We start from the raw sequence: 27858 nt of genomic DNA, 5'->3' as shown, positions 1-27858 counted from the left end.
CCCACCCCTGTTCATTGTAATTTGAAGCCCAGTCGCAAATTTCCTTTTTGACCCGCATCCTGACAATTTAAGAAGAACATCGAACCCCCGTTCATCGTAACCTCTCCACCTCCCGGCTTGGCATCCGCGTCGGTGCTTGACTGCCGACATGGCGACAACCGTCGATAAGTTTCACGTCAGCCCTGCAATCGATGCAGTGCAGTCAATAGTTACAGCTCAATCCAGACACTCCTCAGACTGTCCTCAATTACTTCGCCTCACAGTAAATAGCCCATTGCTTCATGAATCGTCACATGCATTCTTCATTGAAATCTCTCATGTAGTCTATACAGATCACTACAGACTCTCGGTGTCCACATGGCAAAATCTCCGTCCTATGTAGCGAAACCTCATCCTGTCTCCTTCACGTCTAAGCCTCGATATTCTCAAACACAAACGTAGGGTTCCCAGGCACCGCATTCTCGGCGAGCACATTGTTAATGTCCACCGTCTTGCCGTCCAGGAGACTCGTCCCCTTCTTGCCGCCCTCCTCCACCGCCAGAAGCTCGATGCCCGCCAGCCCCGCGCCGCGCTTCAAGCTCGGCACCATCTGTAGAAGCGTCTGCTTCTCGTCAAACGCCAACTTCTGCTCCAGCACCACCGACACCGGCTCGCCCATTGTCAGGCGGCGCTTCAGCCCCTGCACAAACGGCATCGCCTTCTTCATCTCGCCCATCTTGCCAATCTTGCCGTTAAGCTCCTTGTCGTTGGTCGACTTTGTCGAAGGATCCCACATCTCCTGGAGGAGCGTCAGGTACTTTGCCTGCCACGCCGGAAACGTCGCCGAAAGGTAAATCGTCAGCTTCTTGGGCTTCTTGGGGTCAAACGCCGTTTCCTTGCCCTTGAGCTTCTTCTTCAGCTGCTGGCCCTCAGCAGAGTTGATGTTGGATGCCGTGTTGCGCACGTAGTCGCGTTTAGCCGACAGCGCCGAGTCGACCTCGTCCATTTTAGGGAACGTCGCGTGCTGGATCGACTTGTCCTTCTTGAGCACCTCGAGCCAGATGTACTCGGCCCAGTGAGGCGCCACAACGGCAAGAAGGAGTGCCTGTACCTCAATATACCGCAACACCGTCTCCTTGTGCATCTTGATGTTGGCAGCCGTGCAGGCCTCACGGTAAAAGTCTCGGGCCGTAATCAACTCGTACAGACCAGCCTTGAGCGCAAGCTTGAAGTTGGTCTCCTTGTACTGCTCAACCGACTCGCGTGCGAGACCGTTCATGTCGTTGATGAAGAGTGCATCCTGGAAGTCGTTGATGGCACCCTCACGGAGGCCAGCCTCGGGGTTGCTCATCTCCTCGCACCACTCGCGCAGGTTATATAGACGTAGAATGTTGTTGTCTGCGACGTCTTCCTCTAAATTGCAGTCACCAATACCATCACCAGCGTCAGCCATGGCAATACGAGACGCGTCACTACCATACTTGGCCACAAGCTCCTGGAGGGTCAGGAAATTGCCCGTACTCTTGGACATCTTTTCGCCGTTGAGGGTCAAGTGGCCATTGACACGGATACCACGAGGCCAATACTCCCTAGGGAACATGGCCAAGTGGACGTAGAGGAAAAAGGTCAAGTGGTTGGGTAGGAGATCCTTGCCAGACACACGCATATCGACAGGGTAAAAGTATTCAAACTCACGACGCATGCTCTCAAGGTTTTCGCGTGAAATATTAGACTCCTTGAGAACAGACTCGTCAAAGTCGCGGCGGCAAAAAATGTAGTCCCAAACATTGTCCGTCATCTGGTGTGCCGAAATGTTAAACTTGCCAGGCTTGGTACCAAACAGATCGCTATGCAAAAAGTGGGCAACAGTATAGTACGACATGTAAATGGTCGAGTCACTCAGACTCTCGACAATAAATTGAGGATCCCAGGGCAGCTTCGTGCCGAGGCCGAATGAGCGAGCGCAAGCCCACTGGTTGAGCCAGTTGAGAACACCCTCGAGGGCGTTCTTGGTATCGGCTGAGAAGGAGTCCAGGCCGTTGTCCACCCACTCGAGGGCGGTCTTCTTCCACTCCTCCTCGCCGTAGTCTAGGTACCACTGATCCATTAGAGACACAATGCAGTCGTCCCCAGATCGAGAGATAACCTTGCGCTCGGGCTCAGAGTAGGCAAAGGCCTGGCCGGCAGCCATCATGTCGGCGCGAACCTTGGGCTTGGCGACTTCGACCTTTTCGCCCTTGTACGCGCCGACCTTGAGGATGCCCTGGTAGAATCCCTCCTTGTAGGCAAGCTCCTTGGCTTCCTCGAGCTGCTTGGTGTCCTTGGGAGAAGCAATCTTGAGCTTCTTGACGAGGAAGGGAGCGCACAGGTCGCCGTAGGAGGGGGTCTCGATGATGGGGAAGATTTCGAGCTCGGCCCACTCCTTCTGGATACCGTAGTATTCGGACTTCTTGGCCAGGTCTGTGACCGTGGCAAAGTCGTCGGGGCTATCCGACGGGACAGAGGTGACGACGCCGGTACCTTTGGTAGGGAGAACAGTGTCCATGGGAAGGACGCGGACGCCATCCTTGTGAAGGGAGAGAGGAGCATCCACGAGGGTACCAACAATATCAGCTCCGACAATGTCCATGGCCTTCTCAATGACACCTTCTTGCGCAAAGACACCCTGGTAAGCCATGTTGCGGGCAGCACGCTCGGTGATCAAGAAGTAGTCGGTCTCGTTGACCTTGTAGATGCCATACTGGATTTTGGGGCCGACGAAGCAGCACGTCTGGCCGTACATGGTCTCGGGTCGCAATGTGGCGGGTACGAGGAAGACGTTGGCGCCGGCAGGCAGGCCAGCCTTGACCTGCTCGCCCGCCTTTTCAGACCATTGCAGGACCTTGAGCTTCAGGGCGGTGTACTCTTGGGGGTTGACAGCCTCGCCCTCGGAGCGGTCGTGATCCATGCAGGGCTGGCGGTCCTTGATGGAGTAAATGGTATAGCGCTTTCCAAACTTGATCTTCTTGAGCTCGCGGAGGCGGTTCATCTGCCAGCGGACAAAGGCGTCGTAGTAGGGGTTGGCGTCGGTGGTGACAAACGTCCGGCGCCAGTCGATGCGGCAGCCAAAGTCGGTCAGGTCGCGGATGGTGAGCGGCGGAAAGTACTGGAGCCAGTGTTGCGAGTCCGCAAATTTGTGAATGTCCTCGACTGGCACACCAATCGACTTCATGATCTGGAACTGGTACTTGGCCTTGATTGTCTTGGCGTTGGCCTTGCCCTTGGTTGCTTTGAACTTGGTCGGGTCCTCCTTGATCTGCTTGGCGGCAGGCTTGGGCGCCTCCTCGACCACCTCCTCGTCAGGGTTGTAGCCGGCAAAGTCGCTACCAAAGAGTTCAATCTCCTTGACAAGCTTGTCGGCGCACGCCTTGATGGGCATGCCGGTGCAGTGGAAGCCCATGGGGAACAGGGCGCGCTTGCCCTGCATGCGGGCTACGCCGGCCGAGAACTCGACCTTGGACACAGTCAGGGCGTGGCCCGCGTGCATGGTGCCGTTCATGTAGGGGTAGGCTGACGTGCCAAAGAACTTGGGGTGTTTTTCTCGCAGCTCGCTCGCGGAAATAGAATGGAGGGGAACCTCCTCGATTGTCGGCGCATCAGTGTGGAAGACGCCGTCCTCGGCCCATTTCTTCTGGTACTTCTTCTCGACGGCGATTAACGAATCTCGCTTCTCGGTCTGCGGGGCATGTTAGTAAATTGGCGTGTTGAGGGATCGTTTCTTCTTCGTATACTTACACCTTTCAGCTCCTTTGTCTTGGAAATGGCAAGACCATCCATGGCCTTGGTAGTGTCGGCCATGATTGCGAGTATGTGTTAGATGCCAAAAGGGAACAACAACTTTTAACAACTGCCGAACCAGAGAAGTGCGAAACAGCAGCTCCCGGCGCCAAATGTATGCGTATTCTCAATACTGTCTCTTGTGACTCGCTCCTTCAGCAACGCTACACAGTGCCTTGCCAAATTAGAGTGCGGGTGCGAGACTCCTTTGGAAAATGTGACTCAACAAGGTGGGATGCTGTCCTCAAATTTGGAGGGGTGAAAACCGAAATCGCGGGGCAAACCCGCCCAGGGCACACTGGTGGCTGAAATGCTCTGTGGCGGTGCCGTTTGTGTGGCGCAACTGTTTGGGCGGCTTTGTGGAGCAAGCTACATCATCCGAAGAAACGACATCATCGCTCGATTTGCAAGATTTCCATCGCAGCACAATTGACAGATTTGACTGCCGATATCCAAAATGTTCCCAACGCTAATACGGCGCATGGCGCAGCCGGCCAAGGAAGCGGCCATCAAGTCGGCGCAGGCCACCAACTTCCGCCAGACCAAAAAAGTCTGGCCTCCCAACTTCAAGGAGCTGAGCCACCAGCAGCAGCTGCGCTTTGAGAAGAAGTACAAGCGTCGCATGATGCTGGCCAACCGCTCGCCGCGGTGGGATAAGGGCGTCAAGTACGCGCAGCTTGCAACCATTGCAGGTGAGTTTGCACCGTGGCATGTAGCCTCCCATGACATGCGCTTGGCTGACTCTTCTTGCTTCATATAGCTGCTTTGGTGTGGCTTCTGTTCTACTCCGAGTTTGAGTGGTGGGGTCAAAAGTATAAGCCGTCTGAAGAGGTATGTATCTCCGAGACTTTTCCTGGTAGTACGGGACGTTGCTGACTTGATAGATTCGTCGGCGTGCGCAATATCTGTTTGGCGTCATGGACCCGGACAAGCGCTACGAGCGTCGCAAAGACATGGTTGAGCCGGCCAGCGTTGGCGACAGCAAAGAGTCGCCCTCAAAATAACTTGTACGATCTACCGACGAAGCATCTTGTACTATTTTATTGTATATACCCTGTCAAATCCATCATGACCAAAATTTTTATTTTATACATGTATCCCCGGTAGGGAAAAAAAGTGCCGTTGTAGTCTCATAAGGTGCTTTTGTTTTCGCCCACCACTCATTACCGGCCAGCCCATCCAAAGTTGCCGCCCATGCCAATACTCAGTCCCGAACCGATCCCCGTGCCGCGTCCCTCATTCACCGGCCTCTTGGCCACGGTGCCCTGCGCGCGGACGCCCGCGACGATGCGGTCCAGGCTCGTCTCGATGACGACGCCACCGATAATCATCTCCGACAGCGCCGCGTGCAGCGTCTCAAAGTTGAAGATGAGGTCGAGCTCGCACACATTCTCAAACAGCTTGTCGAGCGCCTCGACGTACACCTGAATCAGGTCGATAAGCGCCAGTGGCGACTCGGTCGACGTCGAGATGACGATGAAGTAGAGCGTTGCGTAGTTGCGGTAGGTGACGAGGGACGGCACGTCGTTTTGCTCGGCGCCGCCGTGTTGGGCCGTGCCTGACGCGGCGAGCAGCGGCGGGAGGGGCAGGAAGTTGCAGGAGCTCGCGGGTCGGTTCGACACGAGGGTGAAGATTTCGGAAATGAGGCGCTGCTGGATGCTCGTGTCCTGGTCCGATGGGCGGTTAGCGAATTGATCCTCGGGGTTGTCTTTGCGCATCAATTTATTTGCGCGACGTGGGTGCTCACCAGCTGTGTGTAGAATTTGGTCAGCCGAGGCTGTCCCTGGCCGTTAAAGACCAAAAACGCATTAATCATGGTGCAGGGTCCTCATGTTCATGTGTCCGCAACGGCTTCCGAAGCTCAGAGTCTAGTCGTGGTGGGGAGAAAGAGCATGAGCTGCCGAGACCCGCACATGACGAGCTGCAACCAGCTGCCAATATGCGGTCCGCAATTGGCCATTACCAACCTGCATAACTTCGCATCCTTTTTCTTTTTTTTTTCCTCAAGCGAGAAAACACGCAATCCCTATTCTCGTGATACCTATGCAGTGAGACAGCAAACAAGCTCAATTTCCACCTCAAGGATCTGATTGATCTTTGTCCTCTTTGTCCAAGAGCACCCGCCATCGCATCTCTCCCACTCCGCCCGAACCTAGAACCGCCGTCATGTCTCGAACCAGCCTCGTCTACGTATCAAGGCTCGCCTCACGAGCTCTTAGTAGGGCCGCTACGCCCCGTGCCGCCCTGCGCCGTCTCCCGGTTCTCTCTCACAGCGCAGCGTCCGCCGCGGCGCCGCAGCGGTGCTTGTCCTCGTCTGCGCCGCTTCGCAAAGGCATCATGCCCGACACGGCGTCGCCGGCCAAGGAGCCGCTGCCGTCGTCGCCCGATCTGACCTACGGCGCCATCGAACTCTCCGAATCTGAATATCACGACATTGCCGACGAGTTTCTCGAGGGCGTCCTCACACAGTTTGAGGCGCTCCAAGACACGCGAGAAGACATTGACATTGAGTTCTCCGTTTGTTCCTCCACCCTCGACCCATCCTTCCATCGCTAACGAGTTGATAGGCTGGCGTCATGACCATTACACACACGGACAAGGGCACGTACGTCATCAACAAACAGCCCCCCAACAAGCAGATATGGCTGTCGTCGCCCCTCTCCGGGCCGAAGCGCTACGACTGGTGCGTCGTCGGCGAGGGTCAGGCCGACAAAGCGGGCACCGGCCAGGGCGGCTGGATCTACGGCCGCGACGGTAGCAGCCTCAATGCGCTCATCCTCGACGAGCTGGGCGTGGACGTGTCGACGCCGGCGGCGAGCTAGGAGGCATCGCCCTGCGAGTCGGACCGCCGGTCCAGATCAAAAAGAAGAGCATAAAGAGAGGGAAAGAGAGAGAGAAAGAGATCTCTTTCTATGTAATAGTGTAGCTGAGCAACATGCGCAAAGTGTATTATAGTGGTATTTTCCCCAACAGCTCAAAGGAATTCATGCAGAATTGCTTCCTCCTGTTTATCTGTATAGTACAATATTTTTCATATGCAAGGCCTTGATTGCGGCCGTTTTGCATCCCAAATAGCAATCCTATCCGAAACGCCGATATATGGTACAAGTCCAAGCATGCTGTCCTCTCGTCATCGCAGACACAGCCCCATGGATTTATTCAGCATTGCCACAGTCGCATCGTAGTGCTGAAACGCATGTTCGTACCGATCCGTCTCATCCGGCCTAGATCGTCACCATCAGCGTTAGACTCCATTGCCTCTCCTACCCCCAACCCCTTCTCCGCAGCTACAATTTCTCTACTCACGGCTTCTTGCCCCAAAACAGCGCCCTGCGCCAGCGTCTAGTCGGCGCCGCCCGCTCGCTGTGCATGCGCACCAGGTTCCGCAGGATGCGGTGCTCCAGGCCCTTTTCCCGGCCCGCGGCCGACAGGAACCAGAGCGTTCGCTTGATTGCGCTGGCATCCCAGGTGGTGGCCGCCGGGTCGACGTCGCCCTGGCGAAAGGCGAGCCGGATCTGGTCGCGCACAATGTAGCGCGCGGGGATGGAGTACTGCACTCCGCGCAGAAGACCCTTGTACAGGTGCCGGTACGCGTGCAAGACCTCTTGGCGGCTGGCCATGGTCGGTTTGTCGAGGGTGTTAAAAGGGTAGGGTTGGGACGGTTGCGGAAACTTGGGCGCGCTCGTGGTCGACATTGTGGGGAACCGGTCAAGTTCAAGGGACCAAGTTGACATCACTTCGATCAACGAGTGTAGAAAGATACCGTGACAAATTACACTCAAATAAAACACGATCTCCAATCGAGGCCATTTTAAACTTCATATCCCAGAGCTATTCCACAGCAATGGGGCAAGTCGAAAGACCAAGTGGCCCCTGCTGTGGTGGTAGCGTACAGCTAGTTACTTGAACAAGCAAGGCTACGCTCTCTGGTGCTGTCCGCGACGCCGGCTCGCAACGCCTCGTCTATATGCATCCTCTATTACTCAAATCCAAGCTCAAATAACTACGTCCCTCTACCTTCGGTTTCCGCTACCGCTTCTGGCTCTATCATCTTGCTGGCCAATCGGCGCATAACGACCTTGGGTGCTGAGGCCACTGCGGCCGCTGCGACCGCTGCCTCGGCTATCAGAACGGCCCCTTACCACTCTATTGAGCCAAGCGCCGACACTGCGGTCTTCGCCACCGCTGGTCTGGATCTGTGATTTTCTGTCGTCGTCATCCTCGTCAATGGGGAGGCCAGCTCCGCCAATAGGAGAGCCGGCGCGCATGAGAGAGGCCGATTCGTCTTGGATAGAAGGGGCTCCGTGGACGGTACTAGCATCCCCAAATATAGAGTCCATTTCTTCAAGACGAACACCACAAGTCTCGGGGTACGTAAAGTAAACTGTGATGGTCAATGTTGGTCTCGGGACAAGGGCGTCGGGTACTAACCAATAACAAAACTCACCACGCAAAAGAATGCGTGGATGAGATACAGGCGCCACTTGATCCATTCTTGCAGGATAGGCGTCATTTCACCTACCAGCCAGTTGAATGCCCAGTTGGTGGCGGTGGATAGACTAGCGCCCTTGGATCGAATGCTGAGCGGAAGGATCTCAGGGGGGTACAGCCAGGGAATAGGGCCCCATGAGTAACCGAAAGCGGCATTGTAGATCATGACGAATAAGACAACCATCTGAGGAGTGCGCTTGACGTCCAAGTAAATAAAGTAGGAAATGAGCGAGAGTGAAATAGCCATCATGACGGCGCCGGAGAGGAGAATAGGACGACGGCCCCATCGATCAACCAAATACCAAGGAGGAATTGTTGAGAGAAAGTACGTGATGCCATTCAGACCCGTCATGAGAATAGCGTCGTGGCCAACCCAGCCAGCGGACTCAAATACATAGGGTGCATAGTATGAGATGACATTGATTCCGTTGAGCTGGGCGAGAGCTTGTGCGGACATGGCAATGAAGACCCGGGCGCGATATCGTCGAAACATATCGGCATAAGTGCGCTCGCCCTCTTGGCGTTGCAGCAAGACGGACATTTTTATCTCCTTGTATTCGTCGCGAGCGTTGCTGCTGTGAATATCACCGGCGCCATATAAGTTGGCAATAACAACCATGCCTTCTTCGTCTTGATCGGTGTCCAATAGCCATCTACACTGGTTAGGCGAGTAGGTGCAAAGAGAATACAGTTACGAACCTGGGAGACTCCACAATGACCAAACTACCGACAGCGAGCAAGGCGCCCATGACACACTGCATGAGCAAGGGGATACGCCATGACAAATTGCTCCTGATATACCCACAGCCGTAATCGACCCAAACTGAGGTGGTGTAGCCGATAATGTTACCAGAAAATTCGATACAGGCGAGCTTTCCTCGGTTGTGCGGCGGCGAGATTTCGGATTGGTAGACAGGCACAATCGTCGACAGCATACCGACACCAAGACCGGCAATGATGCGACCGAGCATCATCATGGCCAGGGTGGATGCCAGAGTCTGGAGAGCACCGCCAACGAAGAAGATGCAAGAACCGTAAAGGATGGTTTTTCGACGGCCAATGATATCACCAAGACGACCGACAATTAGCGAGGATATAAAGGCACCGATTTCGAGAATGGCAACCATGGTTCCTACTGCGGCCTTGGAGGGGTGGCCGAAGTAGTCGATAAAATACGGGCCGCTGGGTACGGGTTAGCCGAGGACATAGGTGCAGGCAGTGTTGCGATGGTTGAACAAACGTGATGATGCCGGACATGACTCCTTGATCATAGCCGAAGAGAAACACGCCCAATGAAACAAAAATGCTGGTGAAATATCTATAGCGGAGCCAAGCCATGTCAGTGTACGGCGCAAAGGTCGGGAGCCTTGGACAGAGCATACAGGAGGGGCTTGCCCGTCAGGCCATGAAGGCCACCGGTTCGGCCAGCCATGATGGAGCCGAGGCAGCGTTCTGCGCGAGTGGGAAGACGTGGTCGCGGGTTGGGGATGCGGATGGTGTCCTTGTCAATGTGGTAGTGGCTAGACGGCGATCGATGTCGGCTATTGGGCGAGGGACTTCGGATGCGGACCTTTTTGGCGGCGCGGTCGGGTCGTTGACGATGCTTGGGAACGGCAGCGAGGAGCTCGGCCTCGATATCTTCGGGGAGCTGGAGGCGGACGGGGTCGTCGAGGTCGTCGTAGCGATCGCCAATGTCGCCCGTGTCGGTCCAGGACGACTCCGACTCGGAGGACGAACTGCGGAAATGTCCGTCGGCAGGACGGGGGACGGGGGCGGAGGAGAGCCGAGAGGACGGGTGGCGGTGGTGCTGGGCGTCGGAAGCGTTGCGATCGTGTCGCGGCTGGATGGTACGCAGAGGGATATTGGAAGGGAGACGACTGCCCCTGTGTGGAAGAATTTTGAGAGATCGGGGCCTGTCTCGCAGCAGCGCCCACCTGCAGTCCAAAGGTAAAAAGAGAGCTTGACGCTGAAAGTATAAAACTTGCCCTCGGAGGGCGCCGCGAGGGGGAGTTGTCGGGTACTAGCGGCTGTAGTGTGCGCGTGCAGCAAGGGAAAACAGACCAGCGACGTTGAACAGAGAAGAAATAATGGGTTGCGTCTGCTGATGGCGTCGGGTGTAAATGTCGAGGTGTGTCAGGTCGTATCTTGCATTCGGTCTTTGGTGGAGCACAGCGCTCGGTGGTGCGGACGGAGCCAGGACAAGGGGGGCGGCAGGCAGATGATCAAGAGATCAGGCGTGAACGGGTTTAGGCCGGGATGCAGACTACTAGGTAGTCAACCTGGAGAATATTCGTGGGAGGAAGCACGCGGAGGCACTGAAGTTGGTGCCTGCTAGGAGGTGTCTGACGCAGGATGCGCACGATGGCAGGCCCAGATCGCGTGGTACGTCACGAAGAATGACGAGGCGGCGATGCACCAGCGGGAAGGCGATGGGAGGTGGGGGGCGGAGATTTTGTTGCAACGTCGTTAAAAGGTGGGCGTGTCAAAATGTCGTCGGCAGGCGAAGGAATGAGCGACGAAGAAGGGGAGGCAAGAAGACGCAATAGGGAAGCGAATGTAACTAGCCAACAAACGGGGGAGTTGCAGAGTCGAGATGAAGGAGATGACGCGAGTTGAGAGATAACGGGTGCGGCGGGCTGAGCGTGAAGCTACCCACTGGTAAATAATGCCTGGTACCTGGCAAGAACGTTACGGGGGGGGTAAGGCTGCCTGGCCTCGGAACGGATAAGAAGCGTTGGTATCTATTTGTAAATGCTGCCGACACCTTAGTCATTACGACTACAGGGATGAAGCTGACATACAACTGAAGAATAGGGGTACTTATATTGTTTGGGGAAAACTCTTCTTATTTTGCAGCGCCGAGGCTGTCTTGGCTGCCGCCTGAGCTTCAGCTTCTCAACAACAAGTCATCACTGTGAGGGCCGTTTGCAGACGCTGGCAGTGGTCCACCAAGCCAGCAACGCTAGCAGGCGGACGCTCGGTTTCAACACCAGAGTTTGAATGGATATACATTCATATGCGCAGTCTTATAATAGAGAAATCAAATAACACTCTATATTCATGTCCTAGTATCGCTCGTGCCAGAGTCTTGGCCATCGAGACTTGAGTGAGGAATCTTTGGCTCGCTTTAGCGTATCAGTGCTGCATTGTAGTGGCTCGCTACACGCTTCTAGTGCTCTTTAGGTACCTATATACCGAGAACGTAAGCTCCCTCTCGTGAGCGTCCTGTGTGTCCTTGCGTCCTTATAAAATGCATGTGATTGTCATCCTAGCTATTCTCTTCATCAAGTAAAAGGCATCTTTCCGCCGCACGAGAGGGATGCGATGCAAAACGATGCGGCCCTAGGTTAGCAGTTTCTACCGTAGTCCCCAAGCCCACCTTCGCCCACTCCAACCTTCCTTACCCACGATTCGATAGTTATTGCTCTCTACCTATGTGCTGTTCAAAGGCTCCGTATGGTCCTTCTGTGGCTGCCTTCATCTACCTATCATGGTAGTATGGTCGTCCTCGTACGCGCCTTTTTGCTCTTCAACATAACAGCCTAGCATGACGCCTGCCATCCGCCCAGAGGACAACTTCGATGCCACGGCCACCGGCAATGACAGGACAGCCCGGCCCTACTGGCAGCTCGGCCGCCTACCTGGTACCTACATACCTAGGTAGGTAGGTATGGAGCGAGAGAGGGAACTGACTGGCACACCAGCTTAAACCCGCGCATCATGCAACGGATCAGGATTACCCATCGATACACCGTACAAGGTTCCATGTCAAGATGGCAGGGGAGGAGCATAGAGATTGATATTGCTGATATAGAGTATCACGAATTCTACTCGTTTATATATCTCTTATTTTTACATAAACTTGCTATCTCGTACCTTTGCTCTGAGCCTTGTCGTTCTTCCTTTAAGCAAAAGTAAAAGCATGGCCGCGCTATTTCCGTCGCCTCCTTAGCCCACCATCAACTCCCCACCACCAAAAGCCGCCCATCTTCAATTTCCATCAACTACAACGCTCGCGTGCCATCACCGCCGATAACAATGCCACGCTCTTCGCAATAGACCATAATCTCTGCTCCTCCTCCTGCCCAATCCCAGCACTTGCGCCCTCCCACCATGGCCCTACGGTTCGCCGGCAAGCACGCCGCCGTCGTCGGCGCGACCGGCGTCATCGGCTCCCGCATCGCGCAAGCCCTGGCCCAGCAAGGCGCCGCCGTGACGCTCCTCTCGCGAAGCGTCACCGCCCAGCGCGCGCGCCTGTCCGCCCAGCTGGACCCCGCCGGCGGGCCGCACCGGTTCCTCACGGTGGACGTGTCCGATCCGGCGAGCATCAGGGACGTGTTTGCCGGCCGCGGCGCGGATCAGCAGCAGCAGGTGGTCGGGTTGGTGGATGTGCTGGTGAATTGCGCGGGCATCTCGCAGACGACGTTTTTGAAGCGCACGCCGGATGAGGAGCTGGCGCGCATCGTGGATACGAATTTGTTGGCAACCATGTTGGTCTGCAAGCATGTGAGGATGCAGCCCCATGGTACATACTTTAACCCCCCCTCCTAATGCCTGCTTCTTGTATTGTATTGACGGGCCACTCTAACATGTTCTTCGATGTGGTAGGCTGCATCATCAATGTATCCAGCCTCATGGCTACGCACGGCGGCTTTGGCGCCACCGCGTACGCCGCTTCCAAAGCTGGCCTTATCGGTACGTTTTTGTTCTTCACAATCCTCATTGTAAAGCCCGCACAGGAGCAGAGGTGCAACCCAAAAAAAAACATGATTCATATTCGTCTTGATATGTACTGCTGGGCATCGTATCCTGTTTCGTTTTTTTCCAACCTCTTGCGCGGGGTATATCGACGACACCCTTCGGGCAAAAAAAAAAGCAACCCCCTCCCTGTGCCCAGATGCTAACAATGGGACTGGTTCGCTTCGCTCCGTTCTAGGCTTTACGAGAGCGCTCTGTCTCGAACTGGCTCCGAGATCTATCCGTGTAAATGCCTTGCTGCCAGGCTGGGTCGACAGTGACATGTGGCAACGTGAGTTTCCTTCCCTCTTTCATACATGACCAACGCAAAAAATGAAACAAGAACATGAAACAAAAAATGGCCATCTTCAACTCTTCAGGTTGCCGTTTACCATCCTCCTCGCGCCATTTCCAAATATAAAACAAAGCCCCTCTTCCTTGTTCGCCTGGCTAATGTACAAATCCTATGGTATCGCACTTGGCAGGTCTCAAACCGGAACTCCAGCAAGCATTTCTAAAAGACACTCCTCTCGGCAGGGTCGCGGATCCAGCCGAGGTGGCTGACGCGGCCGTATTTCTCGCCTCCAATCAGTTTGCCAACAACTGCATCCTGAATCTCGACGGCGGTCTGGGCGCTGCGTAAAAAGGGCCGAGGCCAACGCGAGACGTGGGCATCGTTTTGCCCCAAAAATTTTTAGAAGGCTCAGTCATCAATGACAATCGCGCCACCGGCATCCTCCACCAATACGATGTCGTCGTCTTGTGCCGCTTTAGCAATCTTGGCTTTTTTCAAAGGCTGCTGCTCGCCATCGTCGTTTGATCGCTTCAAGCCTTTTGGGCCTTCGAGATGGACGAGGCCGTTGGTCTTGCTGACGCCGTTCGTCTCAGGTGGAGTGACCTTCTTCGGCTTGCGTGCGATATTGTGCTGGCTTTCCTCCACGGCCTTGTAAGGCTTCTCCGTCGCTTCCAGTGCCCTGTACACAACGTTAGCATATGTACACTACACTCATCTCCATGTATCATACCTGTCTTCGATATCAAGAACAATGTTGACCAATGTGTCCTCGTCCTCGTCGTCCACAATGGTTAGGAAGCTTCCATTGCGGATGCCTAGCTCCGTAAGCCTCTTTGGCAAGTTATCCGTTTCGTCAAAGTCGTAGAGTATGCCGATATCATTGTTTACAGAGAATTCCCGATCTCCAAGACCCAGGTTCTCCTTGAGGTAGCCCTCGACAATGTCCCCCAGCGTGGCTCGTGAAAGGTCAACTATGACACTAGCGTTGAAGACACCACAGACTGGGCAGTCAGGGTTTGGTTGGCGCAATCTGTCCGGCGCGAGAAGCCGCGCGGGAGCAAAAGGTGTCAGAAAGACCTCCTTTGCCTGGTCAAACTCCCCCTTCAAAACCTTGAATGACTCCAGCACACAGAGTCCCGCGACGATGGCGTTGGTGGTAGCAATGGCAGGAATAATGTTGCCAGCCATTTGCTTCACGTCGAATCTGGACTTGCTCTCAATCCCAAATACCGTCGAACGAATGTTTGCGCTAGCAGTGACAAAGTCCAAAGTGTCAATGTCGTCCTTGTCAAACGTAATGACGGGCTCGGGATCAGACGGCCCTTTAGCCTTGGTCGACTCAATCGCGCGCTTACTTAATCGCTCCAGGCTGTCGTTGAGGACTGCCAAGCTCTCTTGTAGTGACCAAATTCTTTGATCATCAGCAAGTACCGCCTCTTTTGATGCGATGGCGTCGCGTGCTTGGCTCAGAACCTTGTCGTAATCCAAAGGTTGGGGGGCCGTCCTAGATTTCCACATGTCCTCGACAGAACGCAGTCGTTCTATGTCGGCGTTGAAAACTTTGTCAAAGAGCATTTTTGGAAACTCAGGTGTTCCCATGGCGGCTCGAATTTTCTTCAGCGCTTCGGATTCTCGCTTGAGTTCTTCGATTTCCTTGGCTGTAATCTGGTCAGGTTGATAACTTGGAGAGGTCGATCTCTGGCTTACCATTATCAGCGTCCTCGGAATGGTCGAAAGCAGCCTGATCCTCACTGGCACCAAATATCTCACTAGAACTAGTCAGCTGGTAGTTTCCTCTGGTCGGTCATATTCTGCTCACTTTAATAGATAGCTTTTGCCCCATACTATACAGTGAATGGGTTGGCTAGGCGTGCTTCGGATGGTGCACACGGGAAAAGACTTGGGTGTCTCTTTTGGAGTGCAGTCGTAGCATGCCGTGACGCCCTTCTTGATGACTTGAGTCTGTCCATTGAAGCCCGTCGTACCACTCTCAATCAGTGGGACTTGAGCAGCCAGACACATCTTATTCACATGCCGACGCGCTTCCAGATTATCCAGCGCGTTGAAGACGACGGTAAAATCGCGGAACCATGCGACAGTGAATTCTTCATCCTTGATGTTTGCGTGGTGTGCGGAAATCTTTACGTTGGGGTTGAACCTCTCAGCGGCTTCCTTGGCCACGAGGGCCTTGGACTTTTTGATGTGTTCTTGGCGGAAAAGAAATTGGCGGTTGAGGTTTGATAAATCGATCGTATCGAGGTCGACAATGTGAATTTGGCCAAAGCCCATGAGGACCAGGTTCTTGAGAAGCTCGCACCCAATGCCTCCGGCTCCCACCATTAGCACGCGTGACTGTTGCGTTCAGTGTTAGCCCAGTATCCCCCTCCAAAATGGGGCCGTCGCAAAGGACCGAGTCCTAGATCAAGATTATGCGACGGTGCCGACGTGGAGCACGATCTTACCTGCTTCACTTTCGAGTTTAGCGACGCGCCGAGGGACTGTTGGTTGTAACGGTCCCTCGTGATCTTGGGGGCGGGTTTCGGCTGCGCAGCTTGCGCCGCAGGGTTCGCTTGTGGCTGGACGGTCGCCGAGGCTTGAAATCCTTCTTCAGCGATTCGGATTGTCGTCTCTGTTTGTTGTGCCGCGAGCGCGGGTTGCTGGGCTGACTGCTCAACGACCGGCGCAACCTGCGACTCTTCGTTCTCGAGAGGTGCGGACACGGAGGCCGCAGGCCCGGTCGCCTCTGATCTATGGGTTACCTCCATCACTCGTATGTTACGCCTGCGGGAGTTTTGGAAAGCTTCGGATGATGCGGGACAAAAGATAAGATGAGACCCGCGTCCGTCACGCAGGCATGGACGGATTTATTAGTACTTGCGTCGTGGTGCAAAGCGCAGGCGAGTTGGCACTGGCCTGATTTTGGCTGACACTGTAGGTAGCAGCGTGACCAGCCAATCGGATGGCGCTCGTGAGTGCCGTAGGTGGATAATTGGCTGCACCAAGTTGCACGACCGCTAACGTTAAGACGCAGGCGAGTGCACTTGTGCACAGCATACATTCAATTGGAAACGTGGATTGAATGCGGGTAGCCGTCACTTCAGGCAAATCGGATTTTCATATCACCTTTCCAATATTTTTAAATGTGAACATCTTATCATTGTCAGCTGTCAGCGTGGATGCCTAAGATCCCGTTTGCTCACCATGTCGCTGCCTGCCCAGTCGGCAGCAGAGCCGGGAGAAGGGGCTGTAACGCATCTCAGCGGGGCCTAGGCCTCAAAACCTTTTCAGAGTGACGACACTTACTAGGTACTTTATCAACTGTCTAGGTAGCCACCTGAGCTCCCCCAAAAGGAGAGAAAAAAGGGCATCTCAAAACGCGCAATTATTGATATAGTGGAACTCTCCAAGATGTCAGACGACGAAGCAGACCCCGAGCTCCTCGAGCTCTTGCGCGCCCATCTGCAGGGTAGACTTAAGGTTGATGATGAACCCGAGACTGGCGTCCTGCAAGGCGTGGAATGGGTTTACGATAATGGCATCGATGTCGCGATCGATATGCGGGCATCCAAAAACGCCGCAGAAACTATATACCAGCAGATGCAAGAACGGGACTACTCTACCGCCAGCTGGACAGACAACGAACTGCACCCCAAAACCAAGGACGAGGCAACCGTCGCATTCATTTTCACTATGGATCTGCTTAACTTTTCCTTCTGGTCTGAGCTGCCGCAAGACGAGAGATTTGCCATAGAGTACAAGGGAAAGCAGTGGACGGGGTATTGGAGCTTAGTCGCCGCAATGCAGCGCGCCTTGGATGAGGGTATGTGCGGCCTTTTGCGGCAAGGAAGGCGCTGATTAAATTGTACAGGTATACCTATTACTGATCCTAGCTACTGGGTAGATGATGACCAACTCACCCTTCAGTCATTGAAGCACATTTTCCGGTCTTCTACGGAGGAAGAAATGCCGCTACTTCAGGAGCGTTTCGATTGTCTTCGAGAAAGTGGCCAGGTCCTCTTTGACGTACGTCTTCCAACCAGGCTGTCTCTTCCCCGTTCTACCCGCACCGCTAACGCGACTGTATAGAAATACGACGGGTCTATATTGAACCTCCTGGACCAGGCTGATGGCTCGGCAGCTAGGCTGGTAAATCTGCTTGCAAAAGACTTTGAGTGCTTCCGCGACGAGCATCACTTTGAGGGGAGCCAAAAGCCGATCCGGATCCTCAAACGGGCACAGATTCTCGTCGCCGACATGTGGGCCTGCTTTCAGGGCGAGTCATACGGCAGCTTTTACGACATTGACAAGATTACCATGTTTGCCGACTACCGCATCCCGCAAATCCTGGTCAGCCTCGGCGCGCTGTACCTGAGCCCCTCGGTTGCGAGCGCGATCAAGTCGAGCAAGATCATAGAAAGCGGTAGCTCGTGGGAGGTGCAGCTACGAGGTATGTGTACTGAACCTGTGTGCTTTGCATGCTTCGTCCTGGTCTAACACTCTCTACGTAGCATGCAGTATCTGGTGCGTCGAGTTGATTCGGCGCGAGATTGTGAAGAAGCACCCCAAGACGCATGTCAATGCAATTTTGATTGATTTCTTCTTGTATGATACCATTAAAGAGTTGGAAGCCACTGGGCAAGAAAAGTTTCCTCATCACCGAACCAGAAGCATTTGGTACTAGCTGTATATTACGTGGCGTTGGGTGAAAATAGACAACAAAATAGGAATAATTGGAACATATGCGAAGATAACACGATAACATGATAGTGTGGTACATGATCATGGCTTTAAGTGATAGTCATACAGTCCCAACGGACAGTCCCAACTGAAAGAAGCAAACGCCAAAACTCAGCCTGCAAAGTCCCGCCAAAATACAAAGTCGTCCCGTCATATACAAAATTTTATGCAGCAACCACAGAGTTCAAAATTTTGTCCATGTGCGCCGTCTCGATGTCGATGTTGCCCTTGTTTTCTTCCTTCAGGAGGACGGCAAGAACTTCGATCGGTGGGCTTAACCCCAGACGCTCAGCACGCTGCCAACGCTTCATGCGAGGGGTTCCAATGCACGGCTTTCGGATATGTTAGTTTTCGTGCCAAGACCATTTCGAATCTACAACGTACCCCATATTGTGAGCTGACGTCAAAGTACCGCAGCACCTTTTCGTGGAGCGACAGACCCTGTTGGTGCACCCGGGACGCCATGCGCTCGGCCTCGATTGACTTCCAGTATTTTCCAATCCGCGCGTCACTTAATTTCTCAGCCTGGAGCTCGGCTTGCGTCTTTTCCGGCACGACGACTTCCTCGATCACGTCGTCCTCTTCCTCTTCCTCTTCCTCTTCCTCGTCTTCCTCGACTGGCTCCTCGGCCTCGAGTTCAGCGACTACTTCGTCCACCTCGAGCTCCTTCTCGGCCGGCGCATCGACTTTTTGCAGCGAAGGCACAATGATGGAGTTCTTGATGTCCTTGGGGACCGGTTTCGTGACGCGGTTCGAGAAGCTGATGGTCGATTGGCCCTTGGTCGGTCCGGGACGGGCTCGGGCGCCGCCTGTCGATCGTCTGGGTGCAGGCATGTCTGTGTGGGTGACGAATTTGTAGAGTGTGTTTCCAAAGATAAAATAAATTACGCACTCGATTGTCGAGCAATGGCAGCTTCTTGAAAATGATAGAACTGATTAATTGGTGCTCTGATGTATATGACGTGGCCGTTGGAATTCACGGCTGATCGTTTCTGGGGGTGGTGACCAATTCGTGCTCTCTCAGCCGGTGCACTAATTTGGCGGGGCAACGGGCACCGCGAGATAGGCACCAAGTCATGTGATACATTTGCGTAGTAAATTGAAAGCGAGGACCGAATTTACAATAACATAGAATAAAAATCTTTCTTTGCCTTTTTTGTACCCTATTGCAAGTCATCTAACCACCGGTAGCCTCGCGGTAAAATGACAGGCTCCTGTTGGCGCCGGCCGCGCAAAACATCTCGCTGCGACCAGTCTTGGGCAGCCACCGCACTGCCCATAGCGCCTTGTCCGTCTCACTGTGCGTCGCCACGCAGTCGGTGCGCTCTACGGACCATACCTTAACTTTGCCGTCCATAGATCCGCTCAGGAGATACTCGCCAGTGTCGCTCCAGTCAATCGTTGTGATCCATGAAGAGTGGCCAGTCAGGTTGCCAATGTGTTCTCCGTGCTTCATGTCGTACAGGGCGATGATGCCAGCGTCACCCGCAGCCGCCAATCGCGTATTGCCAGGCGAAAAGGCCACAGCGCGCACCGGTTTCGCCAGTCCTGTTGCAAAATTAGCATACTTGCCCGTACAGATAGAGGGCGCTGGCGCTATCTCCAAAATGCTTACCAGAGAGTGAGTAGAGAATGCGCCCCGTATCATTGTCAAAGATGTAGATGGCGCCGTTTTGATGGCCGCTGGCGGTAAACTTTCCGTCTCTGCTGAGGTCGACGCACATGCCAAAGCTTCCTGAGCCTGCGCTTCCCGTCTCGTACTCGCGGATCTTGGGCTTTGCCTCATCGGTCACGTCCCAGACGTTGATCCGGCCGTCGTGGGTGGTACTGGCCAGGTAGCCGCCGTCTTCGCTAAGGGCCAGAGCCCAGACCTCGCCCGCCTGAACGGAGCTGCCGCTTATCTCACCCGTGCTGCTCCATTCACCAGTCTCTGTATTGAGCGCCCAGATCTTGACCTCGCCCCCGAACCCCGCGCTGGCGGCGTACCGCCCATTTTTTGACGTGCAGAGGTGGTGACAGCCTAGCTTGTGGGCGTTGGATATGCTCTGCTTCAGGGGAAAGGCTGGGTCTGTGGTGTCATGAACATGAATGGTGGAAGAACCACCGGCAGAGAGAAGTGCCTTTGGCGTAGATGCCAGGGCAAAAATGTCCGTTATGTGTGCTGTGACGTTTGTCAGAAGCTGTCAAACGACGGACGGGCCTCTTCACACATCATCGCGGGGTAGCTTACCATTGTCGACGGTATGTATCGTCAAGTATTGCTTTGACTATTCCTTGTCAGTTTCTGGGTTGTTATGCATTTCCGCTGACATTTACCATCGTGAGTAGCCTGTGTGAGTGAGACTGGAGATGGACGAGGATGAAGGGTTGCAGAAAGTGAATGACGGATAGTGGTGGGGTTTCTTGCGCTGTGGGCTGTGATCTGGTGCACACCAGCCCACTTGTACCTTAAGGTTGCAAAGATCAGAATTCGATGGGATGAATTCCGGTTGATTGCGAGCAAAACTCGCCTTATTTAACTACTGGTACAGCATCAAGCATCACATAATGCCTGAGGAGAAACGTTCAATTTCCAGGCATCGTCATTGCGCCTTGGTAAAGGCGAGTCAGTAACGTCAAGAAATTGGATATAAATGTATTATACAGGGCCCCAAATGGGCCAAAACGCCGTGTGTATGCATCCTTTAACCGGAAGTCGAATATACATGAGATTTTGATACACCAGATCTTCCACCAGTACCACTAATGCTTCCCGTCGTTTTGTTGGTGCACTATGACTTTCGTCGCTCGTCGGATCGCCACATGCCTCGCATTTCTTAAAAAAGACATGTTAGAACGGAGGGAACCTGCTTGGAAGTGAAGAAACTCTGTGTATACCTTCTAGACAATTTTGACATAGACGATGCATGCGTTTGGGGGCTCCGCAACCAGGGCATTGGCAAAGACTGTTTACGTCTTTGAGGCCCTTGTTGGCTAGCTGCCTCATGCGCTTCCTGGAGTGGGAGACTTTGTTCTTTGGTACAGCTCGCAGAATGCCCTCCCAGATGTCGTCCAGCAACGTGGGAATGGTGATGCTGATGCCAGGGAGAGCTACGCCGAGAGTCGGGAGCAGTCGGCTGGCGATATTTGCTAGCGACGGCAGACGAGGAATGGGAAGCATCGCCGGCAAGGCAATTCTGGGAAGAAGGGTGGCCATTGTGAAGACGTTGACGGTCGAGAGTCGAGATGGTTAACGGCGTTTCTCTATTGGAGAAGGGAAAAGAACTTGGGTCGGTTCGTGACTTGACGTAGAGTCGCACTGCGAAGTGTGTGCTGGCTGTGGATGAGAAACAAAGAAACAAACCCAAACTAGAAGCGGAGAATAGCAAGTGAACGTGTCTAGTGAAATCGGCGCGTCGCAGCGTCGTCGGTCGCAACTTGGGTATCACGATGGTCGTGGCAGTCGTAAAATGCGCTGCAACAAAACTTGACCTGGTTGCTTTTGCTGGTCTTCCGGTGGGGCCATAAATTGGCAGCAATAGCCAATGAACAGCGACGCCGCACGGACTGGTGCTGGCCAATAGCGGTGGCCTGGTGTTGGGGGCGCCGCCCCAGACCCTCCCTGCCCCTTTCCCAAGGTCCCGCCTCCTGAATTGGACCTCTGAGCTTGGGCAGGCTGGCAGGGCCTGGAGATCCCCTACTAAGTTACAGCACCGGGTAACCGACCAGCTGGCCTGTGCCTCTCGCCCGCCCAAAAAGTTTCCCCTTTGCAGCTCCTCCAGGCTTGTTCAACCGCGTCCCACAAAGTCCCATCTCGCAGAGTTGCTTGCTCACGACTGCCTCGTCTGATCCATCTACCGTCCAATTCCTGCTTCCTTGTCTGCCTTGTCGCTCTTGCACACGGCAACCGGATTTTTTCTCTCACGCTGCCCCCGCAAGTTGCATTTGGAATCGAGCTTCTTCACGTCTCCCCTGACAAACCAAGTGGTATCACGACGCAATGGCTGCTCCCTCCTCCGCCATTTTCCCTCAGAGCCATGTCGGTTTCGACAGCATCACGTCCCAGATTGAGCGCAAGCTCTTGAAGCGTGGTTTCCAATTCAATGTCATCTGCGTTGGTAAGTTTGTCGTGTCCCTCGTGATGCTGCCCGTTCGCCCCTGAGGCGGGTGCGGCACGACCACTACCTTAGCCGGACCAAGCTCTAACCCGCGTCTCCCCTCGTTTGCAGGTCAAACCGGTCTGGGCAAGTCGACTCTGATCAACACCATCTTTGCCTCGCACCTGATCGATTCCAAAGGCCGTCTTCAGCCCGATGAGCCCATCAGATCCACCACCGAGATCCAGGCCGACTCTCACATCATCGAGGAGAATGGTGTCCGCCTCCGACTCAACATTGTCGACACCCCTGGCTACGGAGATCTGGTCAATAACGACCGCTGCTGGGACCCCATCGTCAAATATATCAAGGATCAGCACTCCGCTTACCTGCGCAAGGAGCTTACGGCACAGCGTGAACGCTATATCCAAGATACCCGTATTCACTGCTGCCTGTTTTTCATTCAGCCCTCTGGCCACTCTCTGAAGCCTATTGACATTGTCGTCCTCAAGAAGTTGTCTGATGTCGTCAACGTTGTGCCTGTCATTGCCAAGGCCGACACCCTGACCACTGAGGAGCGTCAGGCTTTCAAGGAGCGCATCAAGGAGGAATTTGCTTTCCACAACCTCAAGATGTACCCTTACGACAACGATGAGTTTGATGAGGAGGAGCGTGCCCTCAACAACCAAATCAAGGTTTGTACCACCATCGATGTCAATGTGCATACTTGTCACTAACCTACATGACAGGGCCTTGTTCCCTTTGCTGTCGTCGGTTCCGAAAAGAACATCATTGTCAACGGCCAGCAGGTTCGCGGTCGCCAGAACCGCTGGGGTGTCATTAATGTTGAGGATGAAAACCACTGCGAATTCGTCTACCTCCGAAACTTCCTTCTGCGAACCCACCTCCAGGACCTCATCGAGACGACCTCGCAGATCCACTACGAGACCTTCCGTGCCAAGCAACTCCTTGCACTCAAGGAGAGCAGCGCTCACGCTGGAGGCGCTAGCAGCAGACCCATCAGCCCTGCTGCTGATCGCGAGCTGAGCCGCAGCTCTCAACGTATGGCTATGAACGGATACTAAAGCAAGTACTCCAACCATGACCTTGCGAGACACGGCAGGAGGGGAGACTGGGTCTGTTCTGCGATGGCGGGCGAATGCAGTTAATAAGTTATGAAATAGGAAAAGTTTGTCTCTTATGGTGTCATGTACAATGGGCAAGGCATCGAGTGTGGCTGTCGGTCCAGGTTGCGACAGGACATGCCGAGCACATGGCCAGCAGACCTTACCTTATATACCGGGCGACGAGGCGTGTGTGGAGGGGTACTTTATTTCGGAGTGGCCGTTGTATGGAGGTGATGATGCCGTATTTTTGGTATTTCTTTTGCTTCTATGACGGTGAGCCTCGTTTACCACGCAACGTTTGCTACATCTTTTGCGGGGGCTGTACATTTGCCTCGCGAGTTTCTCTTTTGTGGACTCTTTTTAATAGTATGCGCAGGAGCCTTGTCTTAAATATTATGCTCTAATTAGTAGCTATGGCCCAGGCTTGTCTGAATATTGGTGAATTGTACGTAGCGACCAGTAGGTGGTAGGCGGTGATGCGAACTGGTATCTACAGACGCAACGAAAGGGTCTTGATCCAGCGAAATGGGCCAGAGCAAGGGCGTCGGTCTTGAGTTCATTCATAGGTACCTACTGGTCTTTCTGAGAGATGCGTGGATTCTCCAGGCTATTATTAGATGGGAGAATAGGACCGAGAGAGACATGGAGATGACGTCGAGATCCGCCGCGGAGGTACTGATCAGACCCGTAATGAGGGGCGAATAGAGCAATGGAGGGGAAAACTGATAACAGAGACCCTGAAAAGATTGCGCGTCCTTCAATAAATTGCCCCGCGATCCAGTTCACCTCGTATCGACATTGCAAGGTCGGGTACCTTAGTAGTTCACTACCCGGCCGAGGCCAGCGCCGCGTTTGCAACCCGGTGTTGCTACGTTGTTGGTTGGTGTATTGCAGGCAAACCATCGTGACATCTCGGCACCACCAATTAAGGCTGGCTGGTCCCTTGCACTAGCACCATGTCGGCACTGCGCTTAACACCAGCCAAGAACCAATTGCTCAGTACTTTTTAGTGGGTTGCCGAACCCCTAATACCGCTGGAGGAAAACTGATTGGGCGCTCTATTAGCCCCCCAATTTTAGCGGGCACGTTGCTGCAGTGCAGTGCCGTGGTGGGCAATGGCGCGCCCCTGGAATTGCATTTGAATTGAATTTTAGGTAGGGTCCGACAAGGCAGGGTGGCGCTTGCCCTATTGAGTTAGGTAGGAAGTACCCCTGCTCGTTGTCCCCCCTCGTTCCATCACTTGGTTCCTGATCTTCAAACGCCAAACGTCTCGTCGTTTCCTTCTTCCTTTCTTCCTCCTTCAACCACACAGTCCAGCTTTCCACACTCCTTTGGTTGTTGTTTGTTTCTCGGTGTGTCGTGCCCGGGTTAACAAAATTCTCAACGTTTCGTTTCTAGTCACTCCTTCCCGGACGTCTCTTCCGTCCTCCGTGTTCTCCCCGTTTGCGAATTTGCGCCCCGGCCAATCTCACCATCGTACTCTTTCGCCAGATTACTTGATTTCATCCCACGTTTAGAATATAGACAGTCGGATATCATGCTTGTAAGTTGGCTGTTGCACGTATGAGTGCATGGGCTGTGCGTTTGCGCCCATGACACCCCGTCGTTGTGTCGCTTTGCATAGCGTCTCATGATCTGGCCTGCGTTTGTTCAAGCCCCCCCATGCTCATATTAGGTACTGTTCTAGATCCAAACTGCTCTCGTGGCACTGGCCGCCATGACTGTTAGCGCCGTCAAACCCCTTCAGGTCAAGGGTAACGACTTCTACGACCCTGACACGGGCAACAAGTTCCAGATTGTTGGTGTTGGCTACCAACCCGGTGGGAGCGCCGGTTACAAGCCTGATGAGAAAAAGGACCCATTGACCGACGCTGATGCTTGCATGCGTGATGCTGCACTCATGCAGATTCTCGGCATCAACACTGTCCGTGTCTACAACATTGATCCTTACCTCGACCATGACAAGTGCGCCAGTATCTTCAATGCTGTGGGTCCCGTCGTCCGATCATCATGCTTGGCATCACACTGACTGCATCTAGGCCGGCATGTACCTCGTCATTGACGTCAACTCCCCCCTTCCCGGCGAGGCTATCACGTCGTTCAACCCTTGGGAGAGCTATTTCGGTGGCTACCTCAACCGCACCTTTGCCGTTATGGAGGCCTTTGCCAACTACCCCAACACCCTCCTGTACTTCTCCGGAAATGAAATCATCAACGATATCCCCTCGGCCAATGTCACTCCTCCTTACATTCGCGCTGTTACTCGTGACCTCAAGAGCTACGTCAAGCAGAACTTCAAGCGTCAGATCCCAGTCGGCTACTCAGCCGCTGATGTCCGCGACTTCACCTATGACACTTGGAACTACTGCCAGTGCACCATTGACGGTGAGAAGGACAACCTGAGCCGCGGCGACGTTTACGGCCTCAACTCTTACAGCTGGTGCGGTATTGATGCCACCTACACTTCCTCTTCCTACAACGAGCTCACCGACAAGTTCAAGTCGAGCTCTGTCCCCGTGTTCTTCTCTGAATACGGCTGCAATCAACCCCTCGACCAACCCCGCTATTGGAATGAATCTGTGGCTCTTTACAGTGACAAGATGAATGGCGTTTTTTCTGGTGGTCTCGTCTACGAATGGTCCGAGGAGGCCAAGAATTACGGCCTTGTCAACTTCACGACTGACGGTGCCAGGCTGCTCGGAGACTACAACCGCCTCAAGAACAAACTTACCAAGGTGGACTGGAAGAGTCTTATGGCCCAGAAGGCTGCCCAGAAGGCTATTGATGCCCCCAAGTGCGACGCGAAGCTCATCACCCACGATGGCTTCCTTGCTAACTGGACTCTGCCCGCTCCTCCCGACAACACCAATGACATGATTAAAAATGGTGTTTCCCCCAAGCGCAACGGCAAGCTTGTTGACATCAGCGACTACAAAGTTTCCCTCAAGGTTCTTGATGAACAGGGCAACGAGCTCAAGGACCTCAAGGTTGTTGCCTTCCAGAATGACGAAGTCAACTACCCTGGCAAGGTCAGCACCGACACTGGCAAGGAGACGACCTCGACCACCAACTCGACGGCCAGTGGCAACGGCAGCAAGGGCGACGGTAAGGGTGACAGCAAGGGCGACAAGGATAACGGAGCTGCCTTTGCCGCTCCCATGATGCTCGCCGCTGCTCTGCCCGCCCTTGCCATGATTTTTGCTTAGTTGGGATGAAGTGAGAGGGGTGTCATGACGCAGATGGATGGGGATGAGATGCCAGACAGTCACTGTCAGTTGCCAATGTATAATCTGATTCTCAATTGGTACCTAGTGTACACACTATAGATTGCTTTGCGCCATTGAATGCAATTAAATTTGATGCCAGCCCAAGCGCCTGATTTCCATGTTGAAATTTCCAAATGACAAGATGATGTGCAAAAACAAGAGCCAAGCGACGACGGTCAAGATTGTTTGCCATGCTCGACGGTGGTGCAGCAAGGATTTGTCGAGCAGGGAAGACAATAGTCGTGGGTTCCGTAATCTGCGCATTTGCAGCAGGATGTGCAGCAGCCGTTGACGAGGGGGACGCGCGATACGGCGGCCATTGTGAGATTTGTGCTCGAGGGTTGAGGGTTGTAGGTTGTTTGAAGTTGTTGTTTCGAGTTGTTCAATGTATTGTGGCACAGGCTTTGGAGCAAGTATGACTTTTGCTGAATGATGGTTGGTGGTCAAAGGGCAGAGTGACTCTTTCTTGTTCTTTCTTGTTCTTCTCACAAAAGAAATAAAGGAAAAAAAAAATCAAGAGGTGCCCCTTCGCTAAATTATATAGCTGGCCGATGTCGCGTCCCACCGAGCCCAAAGAAGACGGAGGTGCGTAGAAGCCGGATCATGGGATTCTCTTTTGGCCCAGCCCCCAAAGCCCAGGGCCATACATGCGTCTTTGCGGCGCAGTGCATGTCAATTTTGCCAATTTGCGAGTCGCACCAATTTCATGGCCAAGGAAAAAAAAACAATTTTTATAAGAAAAGTATTTAAAAAAGGTACCCAGGGGAGTGAGCCACGTTGTTGGGGGCGGCTGCCCGGGGGAGGGGGCGGCGTCAGCTGAAAAGAAGCCCATGTTGCACGAAAATCACAGCTCGAGTAGGGCTGTTGGCATTGGTCTCATTTTGCGTACATGGGGTGGTGTTGCTGCTTCATGCAGAAAATCCATGTTTTGTGCTTTTTTGCCTTTTTACGCCTTGTTCTTTATTGGCCTCATTGAGTTATTCGAGGCGGTGTCGGATCTAGTTGCTGTATTTGGGGGCCGCGCGGACTTCGGGAGGGGGGCAAAGTACAAATTAGTTACGGCCATGTGTGTCAATATCTGTCCAAAGGGCGGCTGACAAGGTGACCTGCTGCCTCTTGCCGTGTGTTCTCGTTGATTGATGCTGCACCACGTTTTCTTGTCAACATGGCGTGTTCGCATTACACAGCATCAATGGACCGGGGCTTTTATCAGGTTGGTGGCGCTACTGATGGGAAGTTTCCTTCGGAGCAAGCCCCGAGAATGATTGGGTATCAATGTCTCGGGACACAAGGCAAACGACATGCTGTTTCAAAGCCTCGAAGCAAAATCATTG

General features: G+C 53.8%; 13 protein-coding genes across 13 annotated transcripts; 6 read left to right on the top strand and 7 right to left on the bottom strand.

Annotated features, from left to right (window-relative positions):
- Window positions 1-409: 409 nt before the first annotated feature.
- On the bottom strand, window positions 410-3816 carry CCM_00227 (leucyl-tRNA synthetase; the record flags this gene model as incomplete). Its single annotated transcript, XM_006665387.1, has 2 exons — window positions 410-3694; window positions 3754-3816. The coding sequence occupies 2 exons, from the start codon at window positions 3814-3816 to the stop codon at window positions 410-412; spliced, it is 3348 nt and encodes a 1115-aa protein (XP_006665450.1).
- A 436-nt stretch (window positions 3817-4252) lies between these two features.
- CCM_00226 (uncharacterized protein) lies at window positions 4253-4799 on the top strand (the record flags this gene model as incomplete). Its single annotated transcript, XM_006665386.1, has 3 exons — window positions 4253-4487; window positions 4556-4626; window positions 4680-4799. The coding sequence occupies 3 exons, from the start codon at window positions 4253-4255 to the stop codon at window positions 4797-4799; spliced, it is 426 nt and encodes a 141-aa protein (XP_006665449.1).
- A 159-nt stretch (window positions 4800-4958) lies between these two features.
- On the bottom strand, window positions 4959-5611 carry CCM_00225 (AP-3 complex subunit sigma; the record flags this gene model as incomplete). The annotated part of the gene is made up of 2 exons (XM_006665385.1): window positions 4959-5462; window positions 5543-5611. The coding sequence occupies 2 exons, from the start codon at window positions 5609-5611 to the stop codon at window positions 4959-4961; spliced, it is 573 nt and encodes a 190-aa protein (XP_006665448.1).
- A 350-nt stretch (window positions 5612-5961) lies between these two features.
- On the top strand, window positions 5962-6617 carry CCM_00224 (mitochondrial chaperone Frataxin; the record flags this gene model as incomplete). The annotated part of the gene is made up of 2 exons (XM_006665384.1): window positions 5962-6312; window positions 6363-6617. The coding sequence occupies 2 exons, from the start codon at window positions 5962-5964 to the stop codon at window positions 6615-6617; spliced, it is 606 nt and encodes a 201-aa protein (XP_006665447.1).
- A 337-nt stretch (window positions 6618-6954) lies between these two features.
- CCM_00223 (uncharacterized protein) lies at window positions 6955-7490 on the bottom strand (the record flags this gene model as incomplete). The annotated part of the gene is made up of 2 exons (XM_006665383.1): window positions 6955-7125; window positions 7173-7490. 2 exons carry the CDS (start codon window positions 7488-7490, stop codon window positions 6955-6957), a joined length of 489 nt encoding a protein of 162 aa, XP_006665446.1.
- Window positions 7491-7808: 318 nt separating this feature from the next.
- Window positions 7809-11059, bottom strand: CCM_00222 (MFS monosaccharide transporter, putative; the record flags this gene model as incomplete). The annotated part of the gene is made up of 7 exons (XM_006665382.1): window positions 7809-8179; window positions 8227-8944; window positions 8982-9468; window positions 9527-9592; window positions 9669-10163; window positions 10436-10549; window positions 11049-11059. The coding sequence occupies 7 exons, from the start codon at window positions 11057-11059 to the stop codon at window positions 7809-7811; spliced, it is 2262 nt and encodes a 753-aa protein (XP_006665445.1).
- Window positions 11060-12399: 1340 nt separating this feature from the next.
- On the top strand, window positions 12400-13666 carry CCM_00221 (3-ketoacyl-(acyl-carrier-protein) reductase; the record flags this gene model as incomplete). The annotated part of the gene is made up of 4 exons (XM_006665381.1): window positions 12400-12811; window positions 12895-12981; window positions 13223-13315; window positions 13509-13666. The coding sequence occupies 4 exons, from the start codon at window positions 12400-12402 to the stop codon at window positions 13664-13666; spliced, it is 750 nt and encodes a 249-aa protein (XP_006665444.1).
- Window positions 13667-13726: 60 nt separating this feature from the next.
- CCM_00220 (ubiquitin-like activating enzyme, putative) lies at window positions 13727-16083 on the bottom strand (the record flags this gene model as incomplete). Its single annotated transcript, XM_006665380.1, has 5 exons — window positions 13727-13997; window positions 14049-14976; window positions 15026-15093; window positions 15138-15670; window positions 15781-16083. 5 exons carry the CDS (start codon window positions 16081-16083, stop codon window positions 13727-13729), a joined length of 2103 nt encoding a protein of 700 aa, XP_006665443.1.
- Window positions 16084-16726: 643 nt separating this feature from the next.
- Window positions 16727-17999, top strand: CCM_00219 (uncharacterized protein; the record flags this gene model as incomplete). Its single annotated transcript, XM_006665379.1, has 4 exons — window positions 16727-17138; window positions 17187-17341; window positions 17405-17765; window positions 17827-17999. 4 exons carry the CDS (start codon window positions 16727-16729, stop codon window positions 17997-17999), a joined length of 1101 nt encoding a protein of 366 aa, XP_006665442.1.
- A 220-nt stretch (window positions 18000-18219) lies between these two features.
- CCM_00218 (DNA polymerase delta subunit) lies at window positions 18220-18889 on the bottom strand (the record flags this gene model as incomplete). Its single annotated transcript, XM_006665378.1, has 2 exons — window positions 18220-18387; window positions 18440-18889. The coding sequence occupies 2 exons, from the start codon at window positions 18887-18889 to the stop codon at window positions 18220-18222; spliced, it is 618 nt and encodes a 205-aa protein (XP_006665441.1).
- A 343-nt stretch (window positions 18890-19232) lies between these two features.
- On the bottom strand, window positions 19233-20288 carry CCM_00217 (meiotic recombination protein Ski8/Rec14, putative; the record flags this gene model as incomplete). The annotated part of the gene is made up of 3 exons (XM_006665377.1): window positions 19233-19603; window positions 19671-20216; window positions 20252-20288. The coding sequence occupies 3 exons, from the start codon at window positions 20286-20288 to the stop codon at window positions 19233-19235; spliced, it is 954 nt and encodes a 317-aa protein (XP_006665440.1).
- Window positions 20289-22034: 1746 nt separating this feature from the next.
- CCM_00216 (cell division control protein 10) lies at window positions 22035-23216 on the top strand (the record flags this gene model as incomplete). Its single annotated transcript, XM_006665376.1, has 3 exons — window positions 22035-22152; window positions 22225-22826; window positions 22881-23216. The coding sequence occupies 3 exons, from the start codon at window positions 22035-22037 to the stop codon at window positions 23214-23216; spliced, it is 1056 nt and encodes a 351-aa protein (XP_006665439.1).
- A 1759-nt stretch (window positions 23217-24975) lies between these two features.
- CCM_00215 (1,3-beta-glucanosyltransferase Gel2) lies at window positions 24976-26464 on the top strand (the record flags this gene model as incomplete). Its single annotated transcript, XM_006665375.1, has 2 exons — window positions 24976-25245; window positions 25298-26464. The coding sequence occupies 2 exons, from the start codon at window positions 24976-24978 to the stop codon at window positions 26462-26464; spliced, it is 1437 nt and encodes a 478-aa protein (XP_006665438.1).
- Between the last annotated feature and the right edge of the window lie 1394 nt (window positions 26465-27858).

This window comes from Cordyceps militaris, assembly GCF_000225605.1.
Source record: "Cordyceps militaris CM01 unplaced genomic scaffold CCM_S00001, whole genome shotgun sequence".
NCBI classification, from domain to species: domain Eukaryota; kingdom Fungi; phylum Ascomycota; class Sordariomycetes; order Hypocreales; family Cordycipitaceae; genus Cordyceps; species Cordyceps militaris.
This window is presented reverse-complemented; position numbering and strand designations above follow the sequence as displayed.